The following is a 23,579-nucleotide window of genomic DNA, read 5'->3' on the forward strand; positions in this document are numbered from 1 at the left end:
CTTTTCTCAATTTGATTCTGAGGAAATAAGAGACACCTTCAATGACACTGCTTAAATAACTGACAATGAATAAGATAATGAATACTTACCCATAATTCTACTTTATTAATGTTATGTAGCCGACCGACTAGTCTAGCTTAGTACGAACGCCATATTGTGATGTGTTTGTAATCATATTTCCCGATAATATACTTGATAATTATGACGACATTTACACTTGAATCTCCCCCGACCAAGGCACTGGATGACAGTACAAACTACATAAGTAATAATAGCCTCAATTCCGAGAACAGTAAGCCGAGAAAGAAGCGAAACAGGCCACGTACCTCTGTAATGGTTCATGACGCAATTACGAAAATAGGTTCCGCGGAGAAAGGTGCTTCCGTTCAAAAGATAAAGAAATACATATACGCCAATTATAACGTCGGACACAAGAATATCCACTACTTTATAAATAAATACATAAAAAAGGCCGTCAAAGACGGGGAGCTAATACGAAGCACGGGGTATTTGAACGGGGGCGCCGTGGGCTTTTTCAAAATTGCCGCCAAGGCTAAGCCCACTCCAAGTGATAGAAGAACCCAGCCATCCGCAGAGAAGAAACCTCAACGTGAAGAGAGAGAGAACTCCTTCAGCAGAGACTCTTTGCGGGAGGAGCCGTGGCACGATAGGGGCATCAGGTGGACGGCCGACGCAGTCTCGCTCGTGATGGACCTGATCGAGGACGTGAACGTGGAGCCGCTCTCCACCTCCCACTTCGTCAAGCCTTACAGAATGCACTATAAACAGGTTAAACATCATATATATATATATATATATATATATATATATATATATATATATATATATATATATATATATATATACACACACAAAAGCCATAACTACATACTAGTTTGTACTGTAAATCCTGCAATTTATTTTAGCGTTTTTAGACATTGGATATATATATATATATATATATATATATATATATATATATATATATATATATATATATATATATATATATATGAAGAGAGAGAATCATTCCAAACTAGATATAGAAGAGGAAGTTGATCCCAGTAATCAAGTGGTGGGACATAAACGTTTTAGGAAATGTAATAGACAAAACTACATTAAAACTTTGATGATTATATGTTCAAACTTTTGGTGTCCTGATAATAACTACATTTTTTTTTTCAAGTAGCTATTCTTAAATAATTCACTTTTGATACCCATTAGCAAGTAGTCTATTAATAATATATGTATGTCGGCCATATACCTAACCTTACTGCAGTAAGACTGACACCTAAATATATACTAAATATTACCTAAGCCTAGTTTATATATATATATATATATATATATATATATATATATATATATATATATATATATATATATATATATAATCAGCTTTACCATTTCAGAAGAGTCAATGTCCCAAATTCATTAAGTTTTCTTAAATTTCATTTCCTCCTTTTTGTTTCCAGATCCAGTTCTAGTGGACAATATATCAAAGCCTTATATTCTACTTCTTACAATCATGTACTTAACAACAAAAAAAAGCCTGCCTATCATAACCTATACATGATAATTATATTTAGAATCTTATATTAATACAGATACTGGATGTGAGAAGATGAATCTGGTTAAAAGAGGAGAAAACAAATTAATTACCAAAGGTTAAAATGCACTACTATGGGAAAATGCACTCTACTTGACAATGTACTTATCATGTACATCATTAGATGACAAATGTCAGAAATTCCTTGTAATTTCCACATCGTTAGGGCTAACTATTCCTCATGGTTTCAATCATTTATATGCTTAACACTGACTATATCTCATTATGATTTTTATGAGCTTGGTACTTTTAATGTATAACTTTATTTCTTTTTTACTTCAGAATGATATAAAGAAGATATGGGACCTTATATGCGTGCATGAAAGTGTGTCAGTCATCATATTTAACACAGACAAAAAGAAACTAATACTTGTACGACAATTCAGACCCGGTAAGTACATGTCACCATTAAAAAGTCTGGCCATAAGCCATTGGTTCAGTTACTGTAATTGTTAATAAATATTCAGTAACTAGTTTACTGCAACCTGCAATCTAAGATCTCACCAACTATATATGCCGTTATGTATATCCTTTCAGCATCTTCACATCTTTGTGATCAAACACAGTTAGTCAAACTATCTGAAAAAAAAAGAAATATGTATTGTTATGGAAATGAAAAGGGATGGTATTAGAGAACTTCAAAGGAAACAGTGCAGTTGGATGAGGCTTTTGGGAGCAGAAAGGGAAGATAAAAAAAAAAGCTGAAATGACATTTAGCAAGTACAGAGAAGAAAGAAGATACATGTGTCTCCAAATAGAACAAGTTTAGAGAGGTTTAAGGAAATGTTCTGTAATTACAGTGTTGAACTCAATGTGATTCTACATGAACTGCCCTATTATGATTGTAGGAAATCATATAAATGTATAACAAAAGACAGAAAAAGGATACAAAAGTAGGACTGGTACATTAGTTATATTTTGTTTGTAAATTTATAGGCTGTCAATTTACCATTACAATAAAATTTACAACAGATGACTTGTAATGCAAATTATATAAAGACTGACTGCCTAAATAGAATTTTAACACTTTAAAAATTATTAGATTCAAGCCGTTTTCATCAATTCCCTCAGCTGTATACTACAGTTGTATACGACCAGAGGATCGGGAAAAGAGCAGTGTGAATACAGTCAAATATCCAGGAACAAAGGGTTTGACTCTTGAACTATGCGCTGGTATTGTGGACAAAAATAAAGATCTAGCACAGATTGCTAAGGAAGAAGTGTTAGAAGAATGTGGATATGAGGTTCCTGTACAGAATTTTGAGAGGATAATAACTTACAGGTATGTAAACATTAATTCTATTTAAGGTTAGTTTTTAGTTTTGGCTAATTTATGTTAAGGGAATTCTTGCTTACATGCAAAGCATGAATGAATCCTCTTAGAATCATGTAACCACAACATCCCAAGTTATGGGTGGATTTATTTCAATTAATTGTTTTTTCTAGACATATCTTCAACAAAGTAGGTCTAATAACAGTGGATGTATGTTTGCTCACTGAACACATGCAAACACCACCAATTCTTGTTGACTCATTATCTAAAAAAAAATGTGGAGTCTTTTATCTGAAAAAAAGACATCCCTAGCCACCATCTGGATGTAATTGAAATGTGATTAAATTTTTGTTTACTCTAAGAAGGAAGTATATACATGTGTATTTACCATCAGGCTACATCTCTTATGTATCTGCTGTGGCATCTGCACTTGTAAGAATATTACTGTATCTCATCAAATAATAAATATAATGGAAATTGAAAATATGTTGCAGGCAACCATAAGGTGCTATAGAAAGAAGTCCATTATCTCCATTTTTTTTAATACACAGTTTCTTACGAGTATTATACTATATCACATTTCTAGCAATCATCCATAGTTGTGTATCTGTATATGTATGGGCAAGTATGAATATGTACATGTGTATATGTGCATATATGTATTCATGTAATTATATGAGTGAACTTGCCTTTTCTCGTCTGTTTCTTGGCACTACCTCACTAACGCATGAAACAGCGATCAAGTATGAAAATCAGCTGTAAGATCCTATTGTAGCTCATTCACAGTGTGCAAGTTTTATATACATTAAAAGATATGCATTATCTTTAACGTGCAGTTATTTGCACTGACTTTCACTGATTGAGATATATAGTGATTCTTAATTAATCTTGTCCATATCTTTGTCTACAGGTCTGGTGTAGGAGTGTCTGGTGATCCACAGACAATGTTTTATGTAGAAGTAACAAACAATATGAAGGTGTCAGTAGGTGAGTAATTACAGGGAGAGGTGCAAGTATTTGTATGTTACATGGTTACTCCCAGTCAACTGCGAAGGGTGAGTAATAACATGGAAAGGCTGCATGTATAGTTCTTTCAACCACCTACAGGTCCATTGCCTATGCTATATGATTCCTGAATATGGCAAATTCTTTACGGCATCCATGCCTAGTAAGACTTTAAAATCATGTTAACTATGCAGCATGTGGAGAATCCAGGGATCCTTAGTTATCTTCCTTGACTACACATGATTGCACTGGTTTAGTTGATTAAGAAAAATTATACTGTATAGCCAGTCAGTGATTCTACAAGTTTATTTATTTATATAAACTCAGTTTATAGTGCTACTCAGTAAACTGGCCTTTTAAGGTGATGCTAGTTTTATGTTACAAATGTTCCAAAAATAACATAAACAAATTTCTTACAGGAGGTGGTTTAGTTTCCGAAGGAGAGATGATCGAAGTGGTGGAGATGTCAATTCCTGAACTTCATATTTTTTTGAAGCAGCCAGAGGTGAATTCCCCTGGAGGTCTCCTGTTTGCTCTTATGTGGTTTTTGCAACATAAAGCCCCTAAGTATAGTGTCTAAAAACATGTATGGAAAAAATAAGTTTTACATAATTCATAGATATTCCCTATTAATTAATACTGTTAAAAATTCCATCCCCATTATAAGTTATGTGGTTTTTACAACATAAGGCCCCAAGTATAGTGTCTGGAAAAAATAAGTTTTACAGAATTTATAGATATTCCCTATTAAGTAATGATTAAAAAAGTCCATCCTCATTTTAAGTTCACATCCATTCCCTGGCTGTCATGTTAATGTACCAAAACCACAGCTCCCTTTCCACATCCAGGCCCCATAGACCTTTCCATGGCTTACCCTGGCACTTCACATGCCTTGATTTAGTCCAAAGACAGCACGTCGACCCCAGTATATGACATCATTTCTAGTTTACTTAATCCCGTGCACGCCTTTCACCCTTCTGCATGTTCAGGCCCCAATCACTCAAAATCTTTTACACTATATCCTTCTATCTCTAATCTGGTCTCCCTGTTATCCTTGTTTCTTACACTTCTGACACAAATATCCTTTGTCAACCTTTCCTCACTCATTCTCTCCATATGTCCAAACCATTTCAACACACCGTCTTCTGCTCTCTCAACCACTCTTTTGATTATCTTTCATATATATGGTGTACAATGATGTGGTTTATCTTTCTATCTATCTAGACACCCATTCCCACCTAGAAGTCACTCAAGCAGGGGTAGCCATGGCAAAAGTCACCATAACTAGAGAACCCCACTGCTGCTTCTTAACCTTTAGTGCCTCATCTTTAACAGGCCACTTGCCAAGGACAACTCTAGCACAGTGTCTGTGGTATTGACTAAGTGGTGTATTAGTTACCATTCCTGACAGTGAAGCATTCACAGGCCAACCAGGGTTGGTATGAATCCTGGTTGCAGCATTCGGTCCACAGTCAACCCAGCTGTTCATTCACTCTTAGAGGTTGGTCCATAAAGTGGGTACCTGGCTCAGGATAGGAATGGACGAAGGCAAGCAAGTATGAGTATGTATATGTGTATGTGAGTGCATGGGCATTTGTGTACATATGTATATGTGTGTATATGAGTGGATGGGCCATTCTTCATCAGTTTCCTGGCACTACCTCACTGATGTGGGAAACAGTGATTAAGTATGATAAATAAAGGCCACATTCGTTCACACTCAGTTCTAGCTGTCATGTGTAATGCACTGAAACCACAGCTCCCTTTCCACATCCAGGCCCCACAAAACTTTCCATGGTTTACCCCAGACACTTCACATGCCCTGGTTCAATCAATTAACAGCACGTTGACCCCGATATGCCACAATTTTCCAATTTACTCTATTCCTTGCACACCTTTCACCCTCCTGTATGTTCAGCCCCCAATTCACTTCATCCTTCAACATCCAGTTTGGTGTCCCACTTCTTGTTCCCTCCACCTCTAATATATATGTTCTCTTTGTAAATCTTTCCTCCCTCATTTTCTCCATGTGACCAAACCATTTCAATACACCCTCTTCTGCTCTTTCAACCACATTCTTTTTATTACCACATATCTTTCTTACCCTTTCATTACTTACTTGATCAAACCTCACACCACATATTGTCTTCAAACATTTCATTTCCAACACATATTTATTTAGTTATTATATTATATCATTGTCTCCCGTGTTAACGAGGTAGCACAAGGAAACAGACGAAAGAATGGCCTAACCCACCCACATACACATGTACATACATGAACACCCACATATACACATATACATACCTATACATTTTTGGTAAAGTGTGTGAAAGAAGAAAGTTAAGAGTAAATTTGAATAAGAGCAAGGTTATTAGGTACAGTAGGGTTGAGGGTCAAGTCAATTGGGAGGTAAGTTTGAATGGAGAAAAACTGGAGGAAGTAAAGTGTTTTAGATATCTGGGAGTGGATCTGGCAGCGGATGGAACCATGGAAGCGGAAGTGAATCATAGGGTGGGGGAGGGGGCGAAAATCCTGGGAGCCTTGAAGAATGTGTGGAAGTCGAGAACATTATCTCAGAAAGCAAAAATGGGTATGTTTGAAGAAATAGCGGTTCCAACAATGTTGTATGGTTGCGAGGCGTGGGCTATGGATAGAGTTGTGCACAGGAGGGTGGATGTGCTGGAAATGAGATGTTTGAGGACAATGTGTGGTGTGAGGTGGTTTGATCGAGTAAGTAATGTAAGGGTAAGAGAGATGTGTGGAAATAAAAAGAGCGTGGTTGAGAGAGCAGAAGAGGGTGTTTTGAAATGGTTTGGGCACATGGAGAGAATGAGTGAGGAAAGATTGACCGAGAGGATATATGTGTCGGAGGTGGAGGGAATGAGGAGAAGTGGGAGACCAAATTGGAGGTGGAAAGATGGAGTGAAAAAGATTTTGAGTGATCGGGGCCTGAACATGGAGGAGGGTGAAAGGCGGGCAAGGAATAGAGTGAACTGGATCGATGCGGTATACCGGGGTTGACGTGCTGTCAGTGGATTGAATCAGGGCATGTGAAGCGTCTGGGGTAAACCATGGAAAGTTGTGTGGGGCCTGGATGTGGAAAGGGAGCTGTGGTTTCAGGCATTATTGCATGACAGCTAGAGACTGAGTGTGAACGAATGAGGCCTTTGTTGTCTTTTCCTAGCGCTACCTCGCACACATGAGGGGGGAGGGGGATGGTTTTCCATGTGTGGCGAGGTGGCGATGGGAATGAATAAAGGCAGACAGTGTGAATTGTGTGCATGGGTATATATGTATGTGTCTGTGTGTGTATATATATGTGTACATTGAGATGTATAGGTATGTATATTTGCATGTGTGGACGTGTATGTATATACATGTGTATGGGGGTGGGTTGGGCCATTTCTTTCGTCTGTTTCCTTGCTCTACCTCGCAAACGCGGGAGACAACGACAAAGCAAAATAAATAAATAAATATATATTCATACAAGCTGCCTTCATCCATTCCCTACACCACCCTGCCACACATAAAATGGCACCCCCCCTCCCCTCGCATGCGCACGGGGTAGTGCTAGGAAAAGACAACAAAGGCCACGATATAGAATAAATATAAACCCACATCTTGGTTACATCCACACATATTTAGATACCCCAATCTAAGCCTTCAAGGAGGATGAGCACTCCCCGCATGACTCCTTCTGTTTCCCCTTTTAGAAAGTTAAAATACGAGGGGAGGGTTTCTAGCCCCCTGCTCCAATCTTCTTTAGTTGCCTTCTACAACATGTGGGGAATGCGAAGGAAGTATTCTTTTTTCCTTATTTATTTCATACCATTCGCCATTTCCTGCATTAGTGAGGTAGTGCTAAGAACAGAGGACTAAGCCTTTGAGGGAGTATCCTCACTTACCCCCCCATCTCTGTTCCTTCCTTTAGAAAATTAAAAACTACCTGTCCTAGGAGTCCTTTCTATCATCATGAGGCTCCTACAGCACTCAATAAACTGGCCACATCCAGTGGTCAGAACCACAGGTTTTAAAGTGTTGTGACGTTGTGAGTCTACATGCAGAGTAAGAAGCAACTGAGTAGTAAGAGCTCCAGTCTTCTTAATGATAGTTGCATCATAGGCATGAAGGGTCATGGGATATGAAGAATTGGTGTTTGTAAAGATGGGTGGCGTCCACGGCATAAGCAGGAGAGTGGATTCTGTTGGGTGTATGTCTGGTATGTTGGAGTTTAACTTAAACTGAGCTCAGAGTTCAGCTGTTTACAGTTTGTTGGGATATTTCAGTTTTTGTGTATTCTGTCAGTGTTATATTTGTTGAAGGTTAGGGAAAGTGTGAGTAGAGGTTACTGAAAAGTGAGGCAGAGGTAAGATTTTTATTTCTACTCGTGGTTGATGGTCAGTTATAGTGGTTTTGGTGGAAAGGGTCTCATACTGTTGCACAGAATGGAGTGCTGAGCACAATGAGGTGGGACTGTGCTAGGAGGATTGTTTTTTCATTGTGACAGTGGTGTGTGTGTGTGTATGTATGTGGTTGCTAGGCCAGTGACTGTTCTGATTGCACTATTTGGTTTAGTTTGAAGTCAAATATATAAATCAACAACTCGTCTGTCTTTATTTTTAATCTCTTTTCACGTGAGGACTATTCTCATACATTTTACTGCACCAATCATATGTACACCATAAAACATCTTCCTGTTTCCAAATGTGTGAATTTTAAATAAAACTGAGTGCTTCAACAATTTTCATAACCTCATCATTCTCTTGGTTTCTTGGTAGAGTATAGGAAATTATATACAACTAGAAAAGTTGAAATGCTACAGAAATACCTCATACAGTTTCATTTTTGATGAACAAGAACGTAGACAAAATTACCAGACTCTTGAAATTATACTGATAGCAAACAACAGACGTACATAAACACATTAAGAAATGATTTTCACAAATAACGAAAGCAGTTTTCTACCAATGCTGGCAACTATAGGTATCAAGGTGACCCTTTCCTGGCCTCAGTCCAATGCACTGAAGACATTTTCAACTGGACCTTAAAAGAAAAGCTTGGCCAAGTTATATGCTGAGGATTAGTCCATCTGGAACCTGAAGCTACCAGCCATACTAATGGTATAATAGTCTGCACAGCATGAGGCCACAGTGACTTAACAACTGCCAATTGAGGATAAGCCTTTAAACCTGCCAACGTTCAAATGAGGTAGCAGCTTAAGGAGCTGGAGGAGTAACACCAGCTCATTTAACTTAAAATGAAAAGATTTAAGCTGAATATGGTACACGTAGACCAGCTGTGGCAGTTCCATAGCCCAGGCCTCTTCCTGTGGGCAAAGGGCATAATGGACGGTGATTAAAAGGTGTCCTTCAATGAAAGTACAGATCGACAAGCTGGATGGTGAGTGATATAAGCTTAGACTAGAAGAGTGACAACTGACAAGAACAGACGAGTTCACTGTCAACAATGGAAGCTACTAACGATGAACACTTACAACGTACTTACTTGCAATGCTACATTATTTCATTGGTTTGCCATCAACTCACAGTAAATAGTTTCATTAAAAAGATTGTAATTTAGTGTTTTGTAGGAACGGCAAATGGTCCTGTGAGGCGAAAGTGTAATGCAGCACAACATTGGGCATGCACCCGCCTGCAGGGTAGGGGTGCCAATGTGACTTTATTGTTGGCAACTTAGTAAGACACATTAGGTGCATGGTGCCAAGTTTTGAAACCAGATGTTTCTACTGCATCTTGATGTCGTCAATTCCTTCTATTGCATCCTGTATCAGAGATGTTATGAGATTCTTCTGACATCAAGATTTGTAAGACAACTCTACAGAAACATGACTTGTTAGACTCTACCATTGCATAATGGTTTGTCGTCAAACTCCACTACTGCATATTACTTCATAATCACTCATGATTGGCAGAGATTTGTCTTGCCTCATATTGTATCAGATCCTTCTGTTCCTTAATGTTATAATCTGATTCTTGTATACTATTGTATTTAGTAGACTGACTCTATTAGTTTCGTAGTCAGGTGTTTCTGCTGCAGCATCTTTGGTGATGAAATTATTCAAATACATTACAATTTGAAACCACAAGGTATACAGACGATGTGTGCCGGCATATATCATTCAATTATATAATTTCCACATGTTTACAGGTTCAAAGCAACTCAGTGTATATGTGTGGGGTATATATAAATCAGTCATACCCTTCAGTTACCTATAGTGCATGACACACCTTACAATGTAATTTCTTCGACTATGATTTGCTCGGAAGGCAACCAGTGTTGCATGGAGATAGTATATCATTGTTATTTCGTGCAGTCCTGCTGCTAACAGATAATAGAGATTTCCACAAAGATGGCTCAGATATCGAGTCCAACAACGTGATCTGCAAAGTTCCAACAAGTCTATTTCCTTTCCATCAATTTGAAGGGAATTGGATTGCATCTTGCCTTTTCCTCGAATCAACCAACATTATGGAACAATATTGTCGAATTGTTAATCTGCATTCACACACATACGATGCTCATCCACAGAAAACGAGTGGAGGTTAACGAGATACACATATTACATACGATGTTCATCCACAGAAAACGAGTAGAGGTTAAAGAGATACTTAAGTTTTACCATTCTATATTTTATTGCTATGTATAAAGCTATCACAGCATCAATCAACGTGTGCATTCCTTTGTACGATCCTAACCGTACACATTCTCCTTCATTTGCATCAATTCATTTACTAGCTGCAAGAAAGAATGATCCAGAGTGAGTATGCAGAGGTGGTAACAGGTAATGCCCAGTGTTCCTGTAAGTACTGTAAAGATCTTCACGAATTATAGCCATGAAGACCTTCGTGTTAGAAGGTGTCTATACGTCGTGGCAAGCAGTATCCGTTCGAATCATCTTTATATTATGTTGTCGATCACATGGATAACGCCGTTGCTTGCGTTGATATCTGGTTGGACAATGGAAGCTCTCCCCTCGGCGGTGTGCACCATCAGGTTACCATATTTGTTATAGCCAGCCTTGAGCTGTGGGTGTCCAAAATAAAATGTTAATTACATTAAATTGTCCCTATGCGTAATATTCCCTTATGTTACAACAATAACTCAAAGACTGGTTATCATGTAATTCCCCAAAGTCATAACATATTTATCATTACGATGATAACAGGGTGCTCCCTTAAGAAGTTCGTCAAGGGTAAATGCTAATAATGTATACGTACACTCATGTTGTTGGCAGTGGTAAGTTTCTCCCAGCAGAGTCCATGAGAGTAGTAGGTTCCAGAGGTGACAACATGACGGAGGAGAACGGTAGTGAGGGCTGGCACGTCCTTCACCAGGCTGTCCAAAGCCCCAGCAGGGAGCCTGGCGAAGGCCTCATCGGTGGGCGCGAACACCGTGAACGTACCATCTGATCATATGACAATACATCAGCATTTGATTTCTCCCGAAACGGATAAAAAATAAAGGTATTTGATTATTTATTCAAGACTTTCGCTTATTTCGCATAGAAATAGCCAATAAATCGACCACAGACTTACCTGATTTGAGAGTGTCTACGAGCCCGGCAGCCTGCACGGCCTGAACCAAAGTGGTGAACCTGCTGTCCCCGGCGAGTACGTCTACGATGTCACCACCGGCGGGAGGCAGGAGGACCTCGTCGATCACATGGGCTACGCCGTTGGAAGCCTCCAGGTCTGGCTGCACCACCCTCACCCCGTTCACGGTCACTTTCTACACCAATATGACATGATCAGTTTTTTTTCTTTAATAGGGACGTAAAATATTGTCCATGCAATGTGATCATGAGGAATATATAATACCGAGAATCCTTTTCATTATTTCAGAATTGACACTATGGTTTATATCATTCTCCTACTCTCTAGAACAGCAAGCACCATTCCTACATTCCAGTGATTTAAAAAAAAAAACCCTCCTTCAAGCATCATTTCACGTGGGTATGAATAGTTCACTAAGGACACTAATAACTTACTTGATAACCGTGATTTTCGTAAATGTTGACTCTGAGGGGGGAGCCCTGGGCAGAGTTGACGACCAGGTCATTAGAGAGGTCTGAGGACAGCACCCTGCCGGGCACCACATGGTATAGCAACACAGACTTCAGCTGTTCCGTGTCGGCCAATAGACCATCCACCAGCGCTGGGTCCAGGTTGGCGAACGCCGCGTTGGTCGGCGCGAAGACAGTGAACGGCCCTAAATATGAACTACGTTACTAATTCACCAATAAATCTCCTCACAGACAGCGGTTATTAGCGACAGATGAATAGATACATCAGACAGGAGTTGAAGTAACATTCTATTTGCATAAATCACTTGAGCTATGCCCAGGTTCACGTAAGGGAATGATTAGAATGGGCCTTACCTCCATTGGCGACGGTGTCTGCCAACCCCGCCTTCACCACTAGATCCACCAACATGCTAAAGTCTTTGTTCCCTGACAGCACTTCCACCAAGTTACCACTGGCCTGCGAACAATGACGAATGTCTATAAAACCTAGCCAGCTTACGAGCAAGGGACTTGAGCACATGCTAAGTAACAATCTCTCAAGAAATATGAAGCAACATATCCATATATTACATTCAAATTTACGACCAGTAACAAGGATGTAGTACCTGGGCGTTCGTGAACGCGAGGCAGATGGCCAAAAACACCGTTGCTGTAGCAGCTGCCATGGTAGTAGTGTATGGACGAAATCTGCCGTGGAGGAGAGGGTCTTGCCACAGCGAGGCCTGGATTCCGTCTGACACCATCTTCCCTGCCCCGTCTTCTTATATACAGACTCTTCACTGGAGTTGTGTAAGCGTCGGCTGCCCGGGTGAACGCTTCGCATACGAACGAAACACGGAACATACTAGTATACACATATATATGTGTATATGTTATACGATCATCTTACACTGCGAATAAAAAGGTAGTAATTTACGCTCGCTTAATTTCCCGACATTACAGACCTGAAGTCTGGAACGCAAAGAAAAATAAAAGGGTTGGATAATATTTTCTTAGGCATCTCCTTCTTCCATGACCGCTGCTTGTATAACAACCGGCACAGGGAATATTGGGTTTTATTCACCAGTGCCGCAGAGATTATCTTCGCAACGTGCAGCGACACTTATGAAAGCACTCCAACATGGCGGACGACAATATCACTACTTAAGCTGCCGGTTACCTAAACATCACCTCCCATGTTGGCTTACATAAACCTGAATCCTTCTTGTTCGGTTCCCGTGCTGACCACAACCGTTCGAAGCGTGTCCAAACCTTTGGGCTGGAGCCATTGTTCCATTTTCGCATACTTCTCAGGGAATTTCGCACACACAAGTATATATATATATATATATATATATATATATATATATATATATATATATATATATATATATATATATATATATATATATATTGTTCGTTGTTTCCCGCGTAAGCGAGGTAACGCCAGGAAAAGACGAAGAAAGGTCGCATCCGCTCACAACCATTCTTCAGCTGTCATGTGTTAATGCGTAATACACTATAGCTCCCTATCCACATCGACGCCCCACAGACCTTTCTCTGGTTTACCCCGCACGCTTCACAGTCCACTGACAGTACGTCGACCCCAGTATACCACATCCGTCCGATTCACTCTATCCCGCGCACGCCTTTCACCCTCCTGCATGTTCCTGCATGATGTACACTTCTAGCTGGTTCGGTTGGGTTTATGCCCATCAACTACCAGGGTCATTAAGGCTGTTAGCACCATATCACAACTAACAATTGATAATCCTGTGTTCGAGATCATTTAGTGGCAACATATGCTATCTACATACATGGCCTATGCATACCTTTGGTATGCATAACGGGCGGGCATTTCATTAATATTCAACCAATGCATCCTTACAGAAACCATTCAATTAGCCATGCTTAGATAAGCAAAGTAATTACCCATATTTACGAACGACAAAAACTAACAATAAGGTCGCGGTTATTTAAATCAAAGTTAACGAATGACCTGAGATATGGACAGAAGTATATATATATATATATATATATATATATATATATATATATATATATATATATAGATAGATAGATAGATAGATAGATAGATAGATAGATAGATAGATAGATAGATAGATAGATATAGATAGATACAAAAGACATCTAAAATAAAATCAGTACACCAACAGGGGACTCAGCAACGAAGTATCCCGGTTATATAAGAACTAGTAGGCATATGAAGAACAATACAACGGCTTTCCATGCAGTTGTCCTTGTGCAACGTATGCGATAGCGCGAGGCCAGAACTGATCGCCCCGGGCCTTCGGGGGCGGCTCGGGCCAGGCTGGCGAGGCTGGGGAAATTCAGAGGGAGGAGGAAGAGGAGGAGGAGGAGGAGGAGGAGGTATATCAAGGTTATCGCAAAGGTGAAAGCGGGTCTTGCCCATGTCCAAACGGCTTGTGTGTGTGTGTGTGTGTGTGTGTGTGTGTGTGTGTGTGTGTGTGTGTGTGTGTGTCCAAACGGCTCCTTTTTTTTTCTTTTTTTTTACACAGGTAATTTACCTGCAGGCCTCAAGATCTCGGGTTAGTTTGTGGAATGGATTCGGAGAACATTTCATAACCCTAACTCTTAAGGGAAGGTTTGAGCCAGCGAGCGACTGCTGGGCGAGTCGTGTGGCTTTTATAAGTGTTGTTGTCTGATTTAATATATATATATATATATATATATATATATATATATATATATATATATATATATATATATATATATATATATATATATATATGTATATAAACCGTGGTAAAGTTACACTAATATTTCGGCAATATCCCTTAACCATAAAAAACGCATGAAAACAATTCAATAGTTATTGTGAATAACTTTACAGAAAAAAAATGCGATGAAAAAATACAAATTTGTGCACTGATTTCTAATGTTCAAAAAAAGTACTCAAAATATTAGTTATTCGTAAACATCTTTTAAATGATTAAATTCAAATGCAGTAAACCACGAGCCAGCTTTCTGAAACTTGAGAATATATCATTATTATTATCATCATCAATATCATTATCATTATCATTATTATTATTAACGATTTAATAAACTAACTGTAGCCGAAGTTCAGGACTGTAATGATTATGGACAATACATACAAACATAGACGCTGGGATCTTAAAGAAAAAAAAAAAAAAACAGGGAGTGGTGTTGGTAAACAGGCCAGGGAGTGGGGTTGGTAAACAGGCCATCTTTACAGATCATAATATTGCAGAAGTTACCGTATAATCTGCTGAATATCATCAAAGTTCACAACGGTTAAGATACGAGTGTTCTGGTAGGGGTCTGTACGTGCTAGTGTGGGGCTGGATGGATGTGGCGCCGAACTGCAACTTGGGGACGAGGGATCTATGTCAGTTGGTAGGAGTTGACGGTGGCGAAGTCGGTGTATAGTGCTAGCTTCATCCCGAACTGTGTCGGATGAGGCTGGGCGTCTCTAAGCAGGTGATAATACAACAAGGGATCCGTGGATGGTGCCATTTCCTAGCTGCCTATGACGTGCAGTGGACAAAGGAAGGAGAGACCAGGCGATGGAGGGAGATGCGATATGGTCAGTTTCGGAAGGACGAAAGCTGAGAGGGTTCTCCAACATCAGGTGCGGCGAGTCTGCCTCTCCAGTCATCGAAGACCTTATCAAGCTGGAGGACTTTAAAACCGCTGAAGTGTTCCTTTAGGCCTCATTAATCTTCTTGAATGGTAATACCCCCGCAGGCTTAAGGACACGGAAGGAGCCTGGGGGTCTAATGAGACAGCAAGTGTTAAGATAAGGTTGAAGGGGAGAGGCTGATTCGTACGACTATGGGCCTGGTCCAGTCAAGGATGATATGGTCTGCGTTGGCACATCGAAGGCTACTTCGAGTGTCCTGAAGGGCGGCTGGACGTAGGTAGGGGCTGTCGTGATCGCTGTGGACCAACGGTGGAGTAACAACGCTCCTCCCATAGTGTAGATGCGTCCATCAGGCATCATGTATAAGGACAAAGACGCAACAGGGCAGGGCCCCCCATCTTCTTGTCCTACGTGACGCGAGTGGAAAATGGAGACAGCCCCTCGAAAGCGTAAGAGAGGGATGCGTAGCTCAGGCGCAGGGGTATGTATGGTTGCGTAGTGTATGTACGGTGGAGGCTGTGTTCAGTACAGTGTTCATACATATGTGAGTGTTCGTATCGGTGCGTCAGACGGGTATAATAGTGACAAATGAGCCATATTATTTACCCCAAGTCCATCTCACTGGTTGACCTGTCTATTGTTTTCTTCGCTCAAAATGATTGCCATGGATGGTGTAGTCATATCGTTCCCCATCTTTATATTTACTACGAACGAATTCCGCTTAACGAAACGTCTGATTACATAACAAGATCTTCCCGCACTCTTTACAGACTAAACCCAGTTGCAAATAAAAATTACCTCTCTCCTAACTACGGCGTCATCTGCAAATACATTCAGCTCTCTAGGGCAACAAATCTGCACAGACCAGGAAATGCCAGCGGCATCAGAAGCGTACCCTGCGGCACAGCGCTACCAACTTCAGCCAGACGACAAAAGACACTAGTGGTGCGCATCGTTTATCCTCCCTATCGTTTAGCATCTGAGAAATCGACAGAGCCCTGTCTGCACTTCAGAAACTTTTGCGAACAACATCCTATAACGAAACCTCATAAGCCTTCAACTGGCAGACCTCAAAAACATAATCAAAACACGAACTTCATTTTTTCAGGGTAAGCCAAGGGATTTCCCTGTTATAAAACCCTGGTATATGAGTAATGGACGATTTCTTAATCTTGACTCCGTGTTGCCTCGCATCCCAGCCACTGTTCCCGTGTAATGTGTCCGACCTTCTGTAGGTATAGCTAATGCCGTCTTTCACACTATCTTCACCATAACCCTCACAGTTGCCACTATATGTTCACTCAATGCTCGTTTTCTCACACTACGAAACAGTAACTTTCCGCCTCTTTGTCTGTCTTCCTTTTCCCTCCTCTTCACTTTCGGGGTCACTGAAGAAGGACCTTATGTTCGTCACTCCCTTCTCTAGTTTTAGCCACGACTGACACACTCCCTGGGTTGGTCATTTCCTTCCAATACCCCCAAAGTCCATTTCCTGCCATTCGCTAAAAAAAAAAAAAAAAAAAAAATCCACTTGAATTTGTGTATAATACATTTTTCGTTTAAATCCCCCCCCCCCCCCATGTCTTTATGACGTCAACAAACACTTTTCCAAACTGACGACTACCAATTGTTTTACGTGTATACATCATAATCCAGCCGCTATGATCCCCATCTCGCGATCCTTGTTCGCCTAGATCAAGTGCCCAGAAACCCAGACTCTCCCCCAGCTTGGAAGCATGCCTTGGTGCAGCCCATCCCTCAGAAAGAAGACTGTCCCATTCCCATCACCTACCTTCCTACAGCTATCACCTCGGGTATGAGTCTACGAAGTCTTCGAAACCCTCTGGAACTCTGTCTCACACAAGGAATCTCATTTCATTCTTTTCTTTATATATATATAACCACTACGGTCTTTATGGCGTAATGACAACTCGTGATTATCGTCCTCATTTGACTCACCTCCCATCCCTTACTTTGTTTGGGTTGTTGAATCATTTGGTCGTGGCAGCCCCTCGACATACCCAAAGCATTTGAGAGAGTCCAGCATAACTATTCCCTCTTTCTAAACTCACTTCCTTTGTCCTTCCTGTTTGTGTCTAATGCACAGCGCCCTCCCTAGTCGGTCCCCAGGCTCGCGTCGCATCTCCTACCATCTTCTTTCCCTCCATGAATGATCACATCAGTTTCTGAACCCCACTCACTCTCCCAAGTTGGTAATTCGACTCACCTCTCTTCACTCTCCTTCCTTTCCCCACCTTACCATTTGTCCTCTTTCTCTCACTGTGCATATCCTCACTCTTAATTTAGACCTGTTCAGTATCTCGTAATGGAAATAATTAACGCATATATATATATATATATATATATATATATATATATATATATATATATATATATATATATATATATGCAGTATATCTTTTTTTAAAGACTAAACTACATTTTCTTTTCCCGTCGTACTGTGTCTGCGTTTTTCATTTCGCAAGGTTCATCCACATACATTCACTCGCCACGAAACTTTGCATGACGGGGACGTAAGCAGTGATGAAATAGCTTACGAAAAGGGGGGGAAAAAAACACTCATATCCGCCATTTTGTTGATCGATGTATCACCAAGTCGAATGTGGGAATTTAGAACGTACGACGAAGGGATACAAGTTCCAATTTCCCGCGTCTTAAGTTATATAACCTACGTCCTTGATGAAGAGAATACATTAAAGTAAGACTATGGTCTGTTTCTATAGACGATTCAACACTGGCAATAATGACACATATTCAGCTTATCCCGTCACCATCATTAGCACTCGCTTCAATACAGCACTGAGAGGCTCTCTGGGTTCTAGGTCAGAAAGTGTATATACTGCACGGCAACTTTCCCAGAGCGCGCGCGAACAAAGTCTAGCCAGGTATAAATAAGGCGCGAAGAGAACAATGGTATCAGTGAAGTGTGAGTCGTCTTCACAAGCCCTTAAGACAATCCAACACTCCTCCGCCACCTAATCCAACACCATGTTTGGAGCGTTCGTCACTTTGTTCCTGGCCGCCTCGATCGCACATGCCCACCCGCAGGTATATGAACCTTGCATATGACATCTTGATGTTTGGCTCTATCACCAGGTTCATTTATATTAGCCAGGTCTATTCCATCAATAGCGTCTGTGTCCGAAGATAATTACGTGCCCGGCATTGATGTCACCAACACGACACTGATTAGTGAACACTAAAACACGACACAGGTCATTTCAATATTTTTTCTGATACTCTAATAAGCTAATTAATACTATGATATCTCTCTCTGTACTTAACTCCTTGAATATCTACCAATTTTTTAATATGATGCTTGACCTCTGACCTGACCTATGAGGTACAGGCCCAAAGACCAGGCTATCATGCTCAAGGGGTTCATATATATTTGAAAACATAACATTTCAAGTACTGTATCATATTTTTCTGCAGCAGTACTTCACTATTATAACGTAACTGCACATTTATATAATGCCAAAAATGAAGAATGAAGGTGTTAATCCCAGCTCATCAGCTGAGGCCATTTTGCACACATGAACACTGATGGTCAACTGAAAACGTAGTCAGTCTGCTTTGAGCGTATTATAGTTTGGAACCGATTATTTTGCTTAGGTGACAAACGCGACCTTATCTACTATATAAACAACTATATAAACAATAATTCTATATAAGGTATGGTATACATTCCAAGAGTGTGTAACGCTTGTACAAGGATAATATACATACATACATATATATATATATATATATATATATATATATATATATATATATATATATATATATATATATATATATATATATACATATGAGATAATACTATATATATACCAACTGCGTTTCTGTAAAGCAATATATCTCGATTCTAATTTCCTACAATACATTCAAAACCGATGTTCCTTTTTCTCAGAAGGCATATGGCGGCAACCTGGCCGAAGTACTGACCCAGAATGGATACACTAAGCTGGTCGAACTGGTCGTGGCAGCTGGCCTGGCTGACACCGTATCGAACGAAGGTAAGAGTGGCTCCTGACCACACATTTAATCCACGTTATTCAAACAATAGTAATCCCACCCTCCTGGCCTTCCACTAGTACATGTTATTCAATCATAGGCACTAACCTCCGACCAGTTGCCTCCCGTAATTAATCCACCACCACGATCTATCGTAAGAGGGAGTAATTCGTTTTAAGATCAATCACCAACGAGAAGAATTCCCGCGGAGTATTATTATATACGTCTCTGTCGCCCTCAGGGCCGTTCACCGTCTTCGCCCCGACCAACGCCGCCATCGCTGCCCTGGACCCCACGCTGGTGCAGAGTCTCTTGGACGACACTGAGAAGCTGAGGTCGGTTCTGCTCTACCATGTGGTGCCCGGCCAGGTCTTCTCCAAGGACCTCTCTAACAACCAGATAGTTAACACCGCCCAGGGATCCTCCGTCAAAATCAACATCTTTAAATACCATTATACACCAGTAAGTCCTAAAACTTCCCAGTTACGACTAAATGGAACATGGAAACTGAAATCAAAATTTTTTTTTCTTTCGTACTACTATGTTAATTCTACACTCTCATTTGTTGGTGCTATGTGATCTAGTCAATTCTCTAATTGGTGATTTGGGCTGTTAGTCTGTCGATTTAAAAGGCCGTCAACAACGATTATCACCAAGATATATAAACCTTTCATGCTCTCCCTGCATGACCCTTATATAACGACTATGGTCTACGCTTCACACACACCACACACACACACACACACACACACACACACACACACACACACACAGCTTAATTCATATCAGCAAAGCATAATGTATAAGTGGGACTCGAAACGCATGTGTTTCTACTTGACATACGTACTGATCTATCGTACCGCTCTGCACGAAGAACGCATTACAACTGAACCACCTCGTTCATTACAGGTTGTTAAGGTGAACGGCGTGAGGGTTGTGCAAGCCGACTTGGTTGCCAGGAACGGCGTCATCCACGGAATTGAGAAGGTCCTTATCCCGCCACAGCCCAACCCACGTCCTCACCACTACAGTCACAGGGGATAATATCCTACCTTGAACTATTCACTCCATCGATCGATTGTCCAACCCGCCCGGCAGCCCTAAGCATAATTGATTTCTCAGAAGCACTTGATGTCTTTGCACTGTTTACAGTATTCTACTTTCAATTATCGGTATGCCTACAAACAAACAATGAATTTATGGCTCATTATGTTTGTAGAGATAACGATTTCTGGTTCCTTTAAGTCACCTAAAGTTTTACACAATTCCGCCTCACACACCCTTGCACTGACTTGAATAGAGATGCACTTTTTGCGCACCGAAATATATATATTCAAATTTCTATGTCCACATCCACCAGATATTGTTGGGTGTTATCAATACACATTATTCCGCATATCTTGATTTCTTTTTCCTTTCTATTTTGTTTTCCTGAAGTGAGAACTGTAATTTGGATCAATGAAAACCACTGGTATGCTTATGGAAAAAGCGAAAACCTTTTGGTTAAAAGACAATAATCCTATATATATATATATATATATATATATATATATATATATATATATATATATATATATATATATATATATATATATATATATTTTTTTTTTTTTTCATACTATTTGCCATTTCCCGCGTTAGCGAGGTAGCGTTAAGAACAGAGAACTGGGTCATAGAGGGAATATCCTCACCTGACCCCCTTCTCTGTTCCTTCATTTGGAAAATTAAAAAAAAAACAAGAGAGGGGAGGATTTCCAGCCACCCGCTCCCTCCCCTTTTAGTCGCCTTCTACGACACGCAGGGAATACGTGGGAAGTATTCTTTCTCCCCTATCCCCGGGGATTAAATATATATATATATATATATATATATATATATATATATATATATATATATATATATATATATATATATATATATATATATATATTGGGAGGTGAGTTTGAATGGAGAAAAACTGGAGGAAGTGAAGTGTTTTAGATATCTGGGAGTGGATCTGTCAGCGGATGGAACCATGGAAGCGGAAGTGAATCATAGGGTGGGGGAGGGGGCGAAAATTTTGGGAGCCTTGAAGAATGTGTGGAAGTCGAGAACATTATCTCGGAAAGCAAAAATGGGTATGTTTGAAGGAATAGTGGTTCCAACAATGCTGTATGGTTGCGAGGCGTGGGCTATGGATAGAGTTGTGCGCAGGAGGATGGATGTGCTGGAAATGAGATGTTTGAGGACAATGTGTGGTGTGAGGTGGTTTGATCGAGTAAGTAACGTAAGGGTAAGAGAGATGTGTGGAAATAAAAAGAGCGTGGTTGAGAGAGCAGAAGAGGGTGTTTTGAAATGGTTTGGGCACATGGAGAGAATGAGTGAGGAAAGATTGACCAAGAGGATATATGTGTCGGAGGTGGAGGGAACGAGGAGAAGAGGGAGACCAAATTGGAGGTGGAAAGATGGAGTGAAAAAGATTTTGTGTGATCGGGGCCTGAACATGCAGGAGGGTGAAAGGAGGGCAAGGAATAGAGTGAATTGGAGCGATGTGGTATACAGGGGTTGACGTGCTGTCAGTGGATTGAATCAAGGCATGTGAAGCGTCTGGGGTAAACCATGGAAAGCTGTGTAGGTATGTATATTTGCGTGTGTGGACGTGTGTATGTACATGTGTATGGGGGGGGGGGGTTGGGCCATTTCTTTCGTCTGTTTCCTTGCGCTACCTCGCAAACGCGGGAGACAGCGACAAAGTATAAAAAAAAAAAAAAAAAAAAAAAAAAAAAATATATATATATATATATACAAAAACACCATTAAGAAAAGGAAACACGAAATTCCTGAGCACTTTCGTGTATTACCACATCTTCAGAGGACTAAGTGACAAGACTGAGGAAAGAGATACAAATAGAAGCTATGTCTACAGATCGCGAGGGACCACACGTCATGCAACCTTGCCATACTGAGAAGCGAGACGGTAATACAAGAAAGCGCCGAAAATTAAGGTCTATTCATTCTCCGGTAGTCCGTGGCGTGGATGGACTGCAACGCCCTACGTCATCGCTACTGGAGTACCTTTTTTAATGAGCCTCCTCGCTAATTGTCCCAGGCAGGAAAGAGAGGGTGGGTGTCCGCGGGTGGCGTCCTCCGCCGCCGCGCGTCCGCTCTGAGGAAAGCGCTCGTAGCCTCGCCACAACACCCAACCAGGAACGTCGGTGCGTCGCAGGAGGGAAACGCCTTTATCTTTACATCCCATCCCCCAACCACCAAGACCTGATTGAGGAAGTGGAGATGGAGTGTGTGCACAGGAATGCTGTGTGCACTAGATGCGATGTAAAAGGCGAAACCAAGCATATATAATGTCGAGGGAAAATAGGCCTAGCCAACCTTATCCTCTGGCCTCCTACGCGCACTGAGTCACTGAGGTTCTATAATTCGTAATTGTGGTTTTATGACTACACAATACAACGAATGTGAGGCGCTCAATGCTTCATAATCTTGTGTGTATCTTAAAGCGTCCACAAAGCTTTTGTTACTCTACCCAGTAACTATGTTTTACAGAACGATTAACGACCTTTTTTGTGCATTTAGTGTGTATAACATAGGCAGAAGCAACATATATCCTAGGCATGACTCTCTTGTATGAAGAAAAAAAAGTAAAAGTACTGAAAAAAGAACAAATATATTAACCCGAACTTCTCAAATGTTATGATACACAACTCTGACATGTAAAAAAAAGATTTTTCATGAAACGGGAGAGGTAGGCGAGATTTCTTCATTTCAATATTCGAGGATATTAAAACCGATCAATCGTTCATTAGGATTAACGTGATTTCCTTTCGTTAAACAGGGATTATTGTACAGTATTAGATTCTGTACCGTTAACGTGCACATTTTCCTTCCATCTTCCAGAGTTTAGTTTTTTCTTTCTCATAACATCCTTCACGAACGTTCCCCTACATAGGACGTAGCTGTCGCCAACTCGCCGTCCACCACAGAC

At 40.5% G+C, this 23,579-nt stretch overlaps 3 protein-coding genes across 4 annotated transcripts; 2 read left to right on the forward strand and 1 right to left on the reverse strand.

The window, feature by feature from the left end:
• Window positions 1-93: 93 nt before the first annotated feature.
• LOC139748283 (uridine diphosphate glucose pyrophosphatase NUDT14-like) lies at window positions 94-8,631 on the forward strand. Its single transcript, XM_071661258.1, has 5 exons — window positions 94-789; window positions 1,892-2,000; window positions 2,681-2,891; window positions 3,793-3,869; window positions 4,307-8,631. The coding sequence occupies exons 1-5, from the start codon at window positions 202-204 to the stop codon at window positions 4,465-4,467; spliced, it is 1,146 nt and encodes a 381-aa protein (XP_071517359.1). The 5' UTR covers window positions 94-201; the 3' UTR covers window positions 4,468-8,631.
• A 1,893-nt stretch (window positions 8,632-10,524) lies between these two features.
• Window positions 10,525-12,697, reverse strand: LOC139748337 (transforming growth factor-beta-induced protein ig-h3-like). Its single transcript, XM_071661393.1, has 6 exons — window positions 12,540-12,697; window positions 12,289-12,391; window positions 11,899-12,119; window positions 11,447-11,639; window positions 11,129-11,316; window positions 10,525-10,934 (listed from the first exon to the last, which is right to left on the reverse strand). Exons 1-6 carry the CDS (start codon window positions 12,675-12,677, stop codon window positions 10,809-10,811), a joined length of 969 nt encoding a protein of 322 aa, XP_071517494.1. The 5' UTR covers window positions 12,678-12,697; the 3' UTR covers window positions 10,525-10,808.
• A 5,782-nt stretch (window positions 12,698-18,479) lies between these two features.
• On the forward strand, window positions 18,480-20,996 carry LOC139748371 (uncharacterized protein sll1735-like). Of its 2 annotated transcripts, none has more exons than XM_071661477.1 (4): window positions 18,480-18,631; window positions 19,497-19,602; window positions 19,842-20,062; window positions 20,510-20,996. In XM_071661477.1, exons 1-4 carry the CDS (start codon window positions 18,572-18,574, stop codon window positions 20,642-20,644), a joined length of 522 nt encoding a protein of 173 aa, XP_071517578.1. In that variant the 5' UTR covers window positions 18,480-18,571; the 3' UTR covers window positions 20,645-20,996. The 2 variants fall into 2 exon arrangements, with proteins under 2 accessions (XP_071517578.1, XP_071517579.1); XM_071661478.1 differs by having other exon boundaries at window positions 18,497-18,631; window positions 19,500-19,602.
• Window positions 20,997-23,579: the final 2,583 nt, after the last annotated feature.

This window comes from Panulirus ornatus, chromosome 73 (genome assembly GCF_036320965.1).
Source record: "Panulirus ornatus isolate Po-2019 chromosome 73, ASM3632096v1, whole genome shotgun sequence".
Taxonomy (NCBI): Eukaryota; Metazoa; Arthropoda; class Malacostraca; order Decapoda; family Palinuridae; genus Panulirus; species Panulirus ornatus.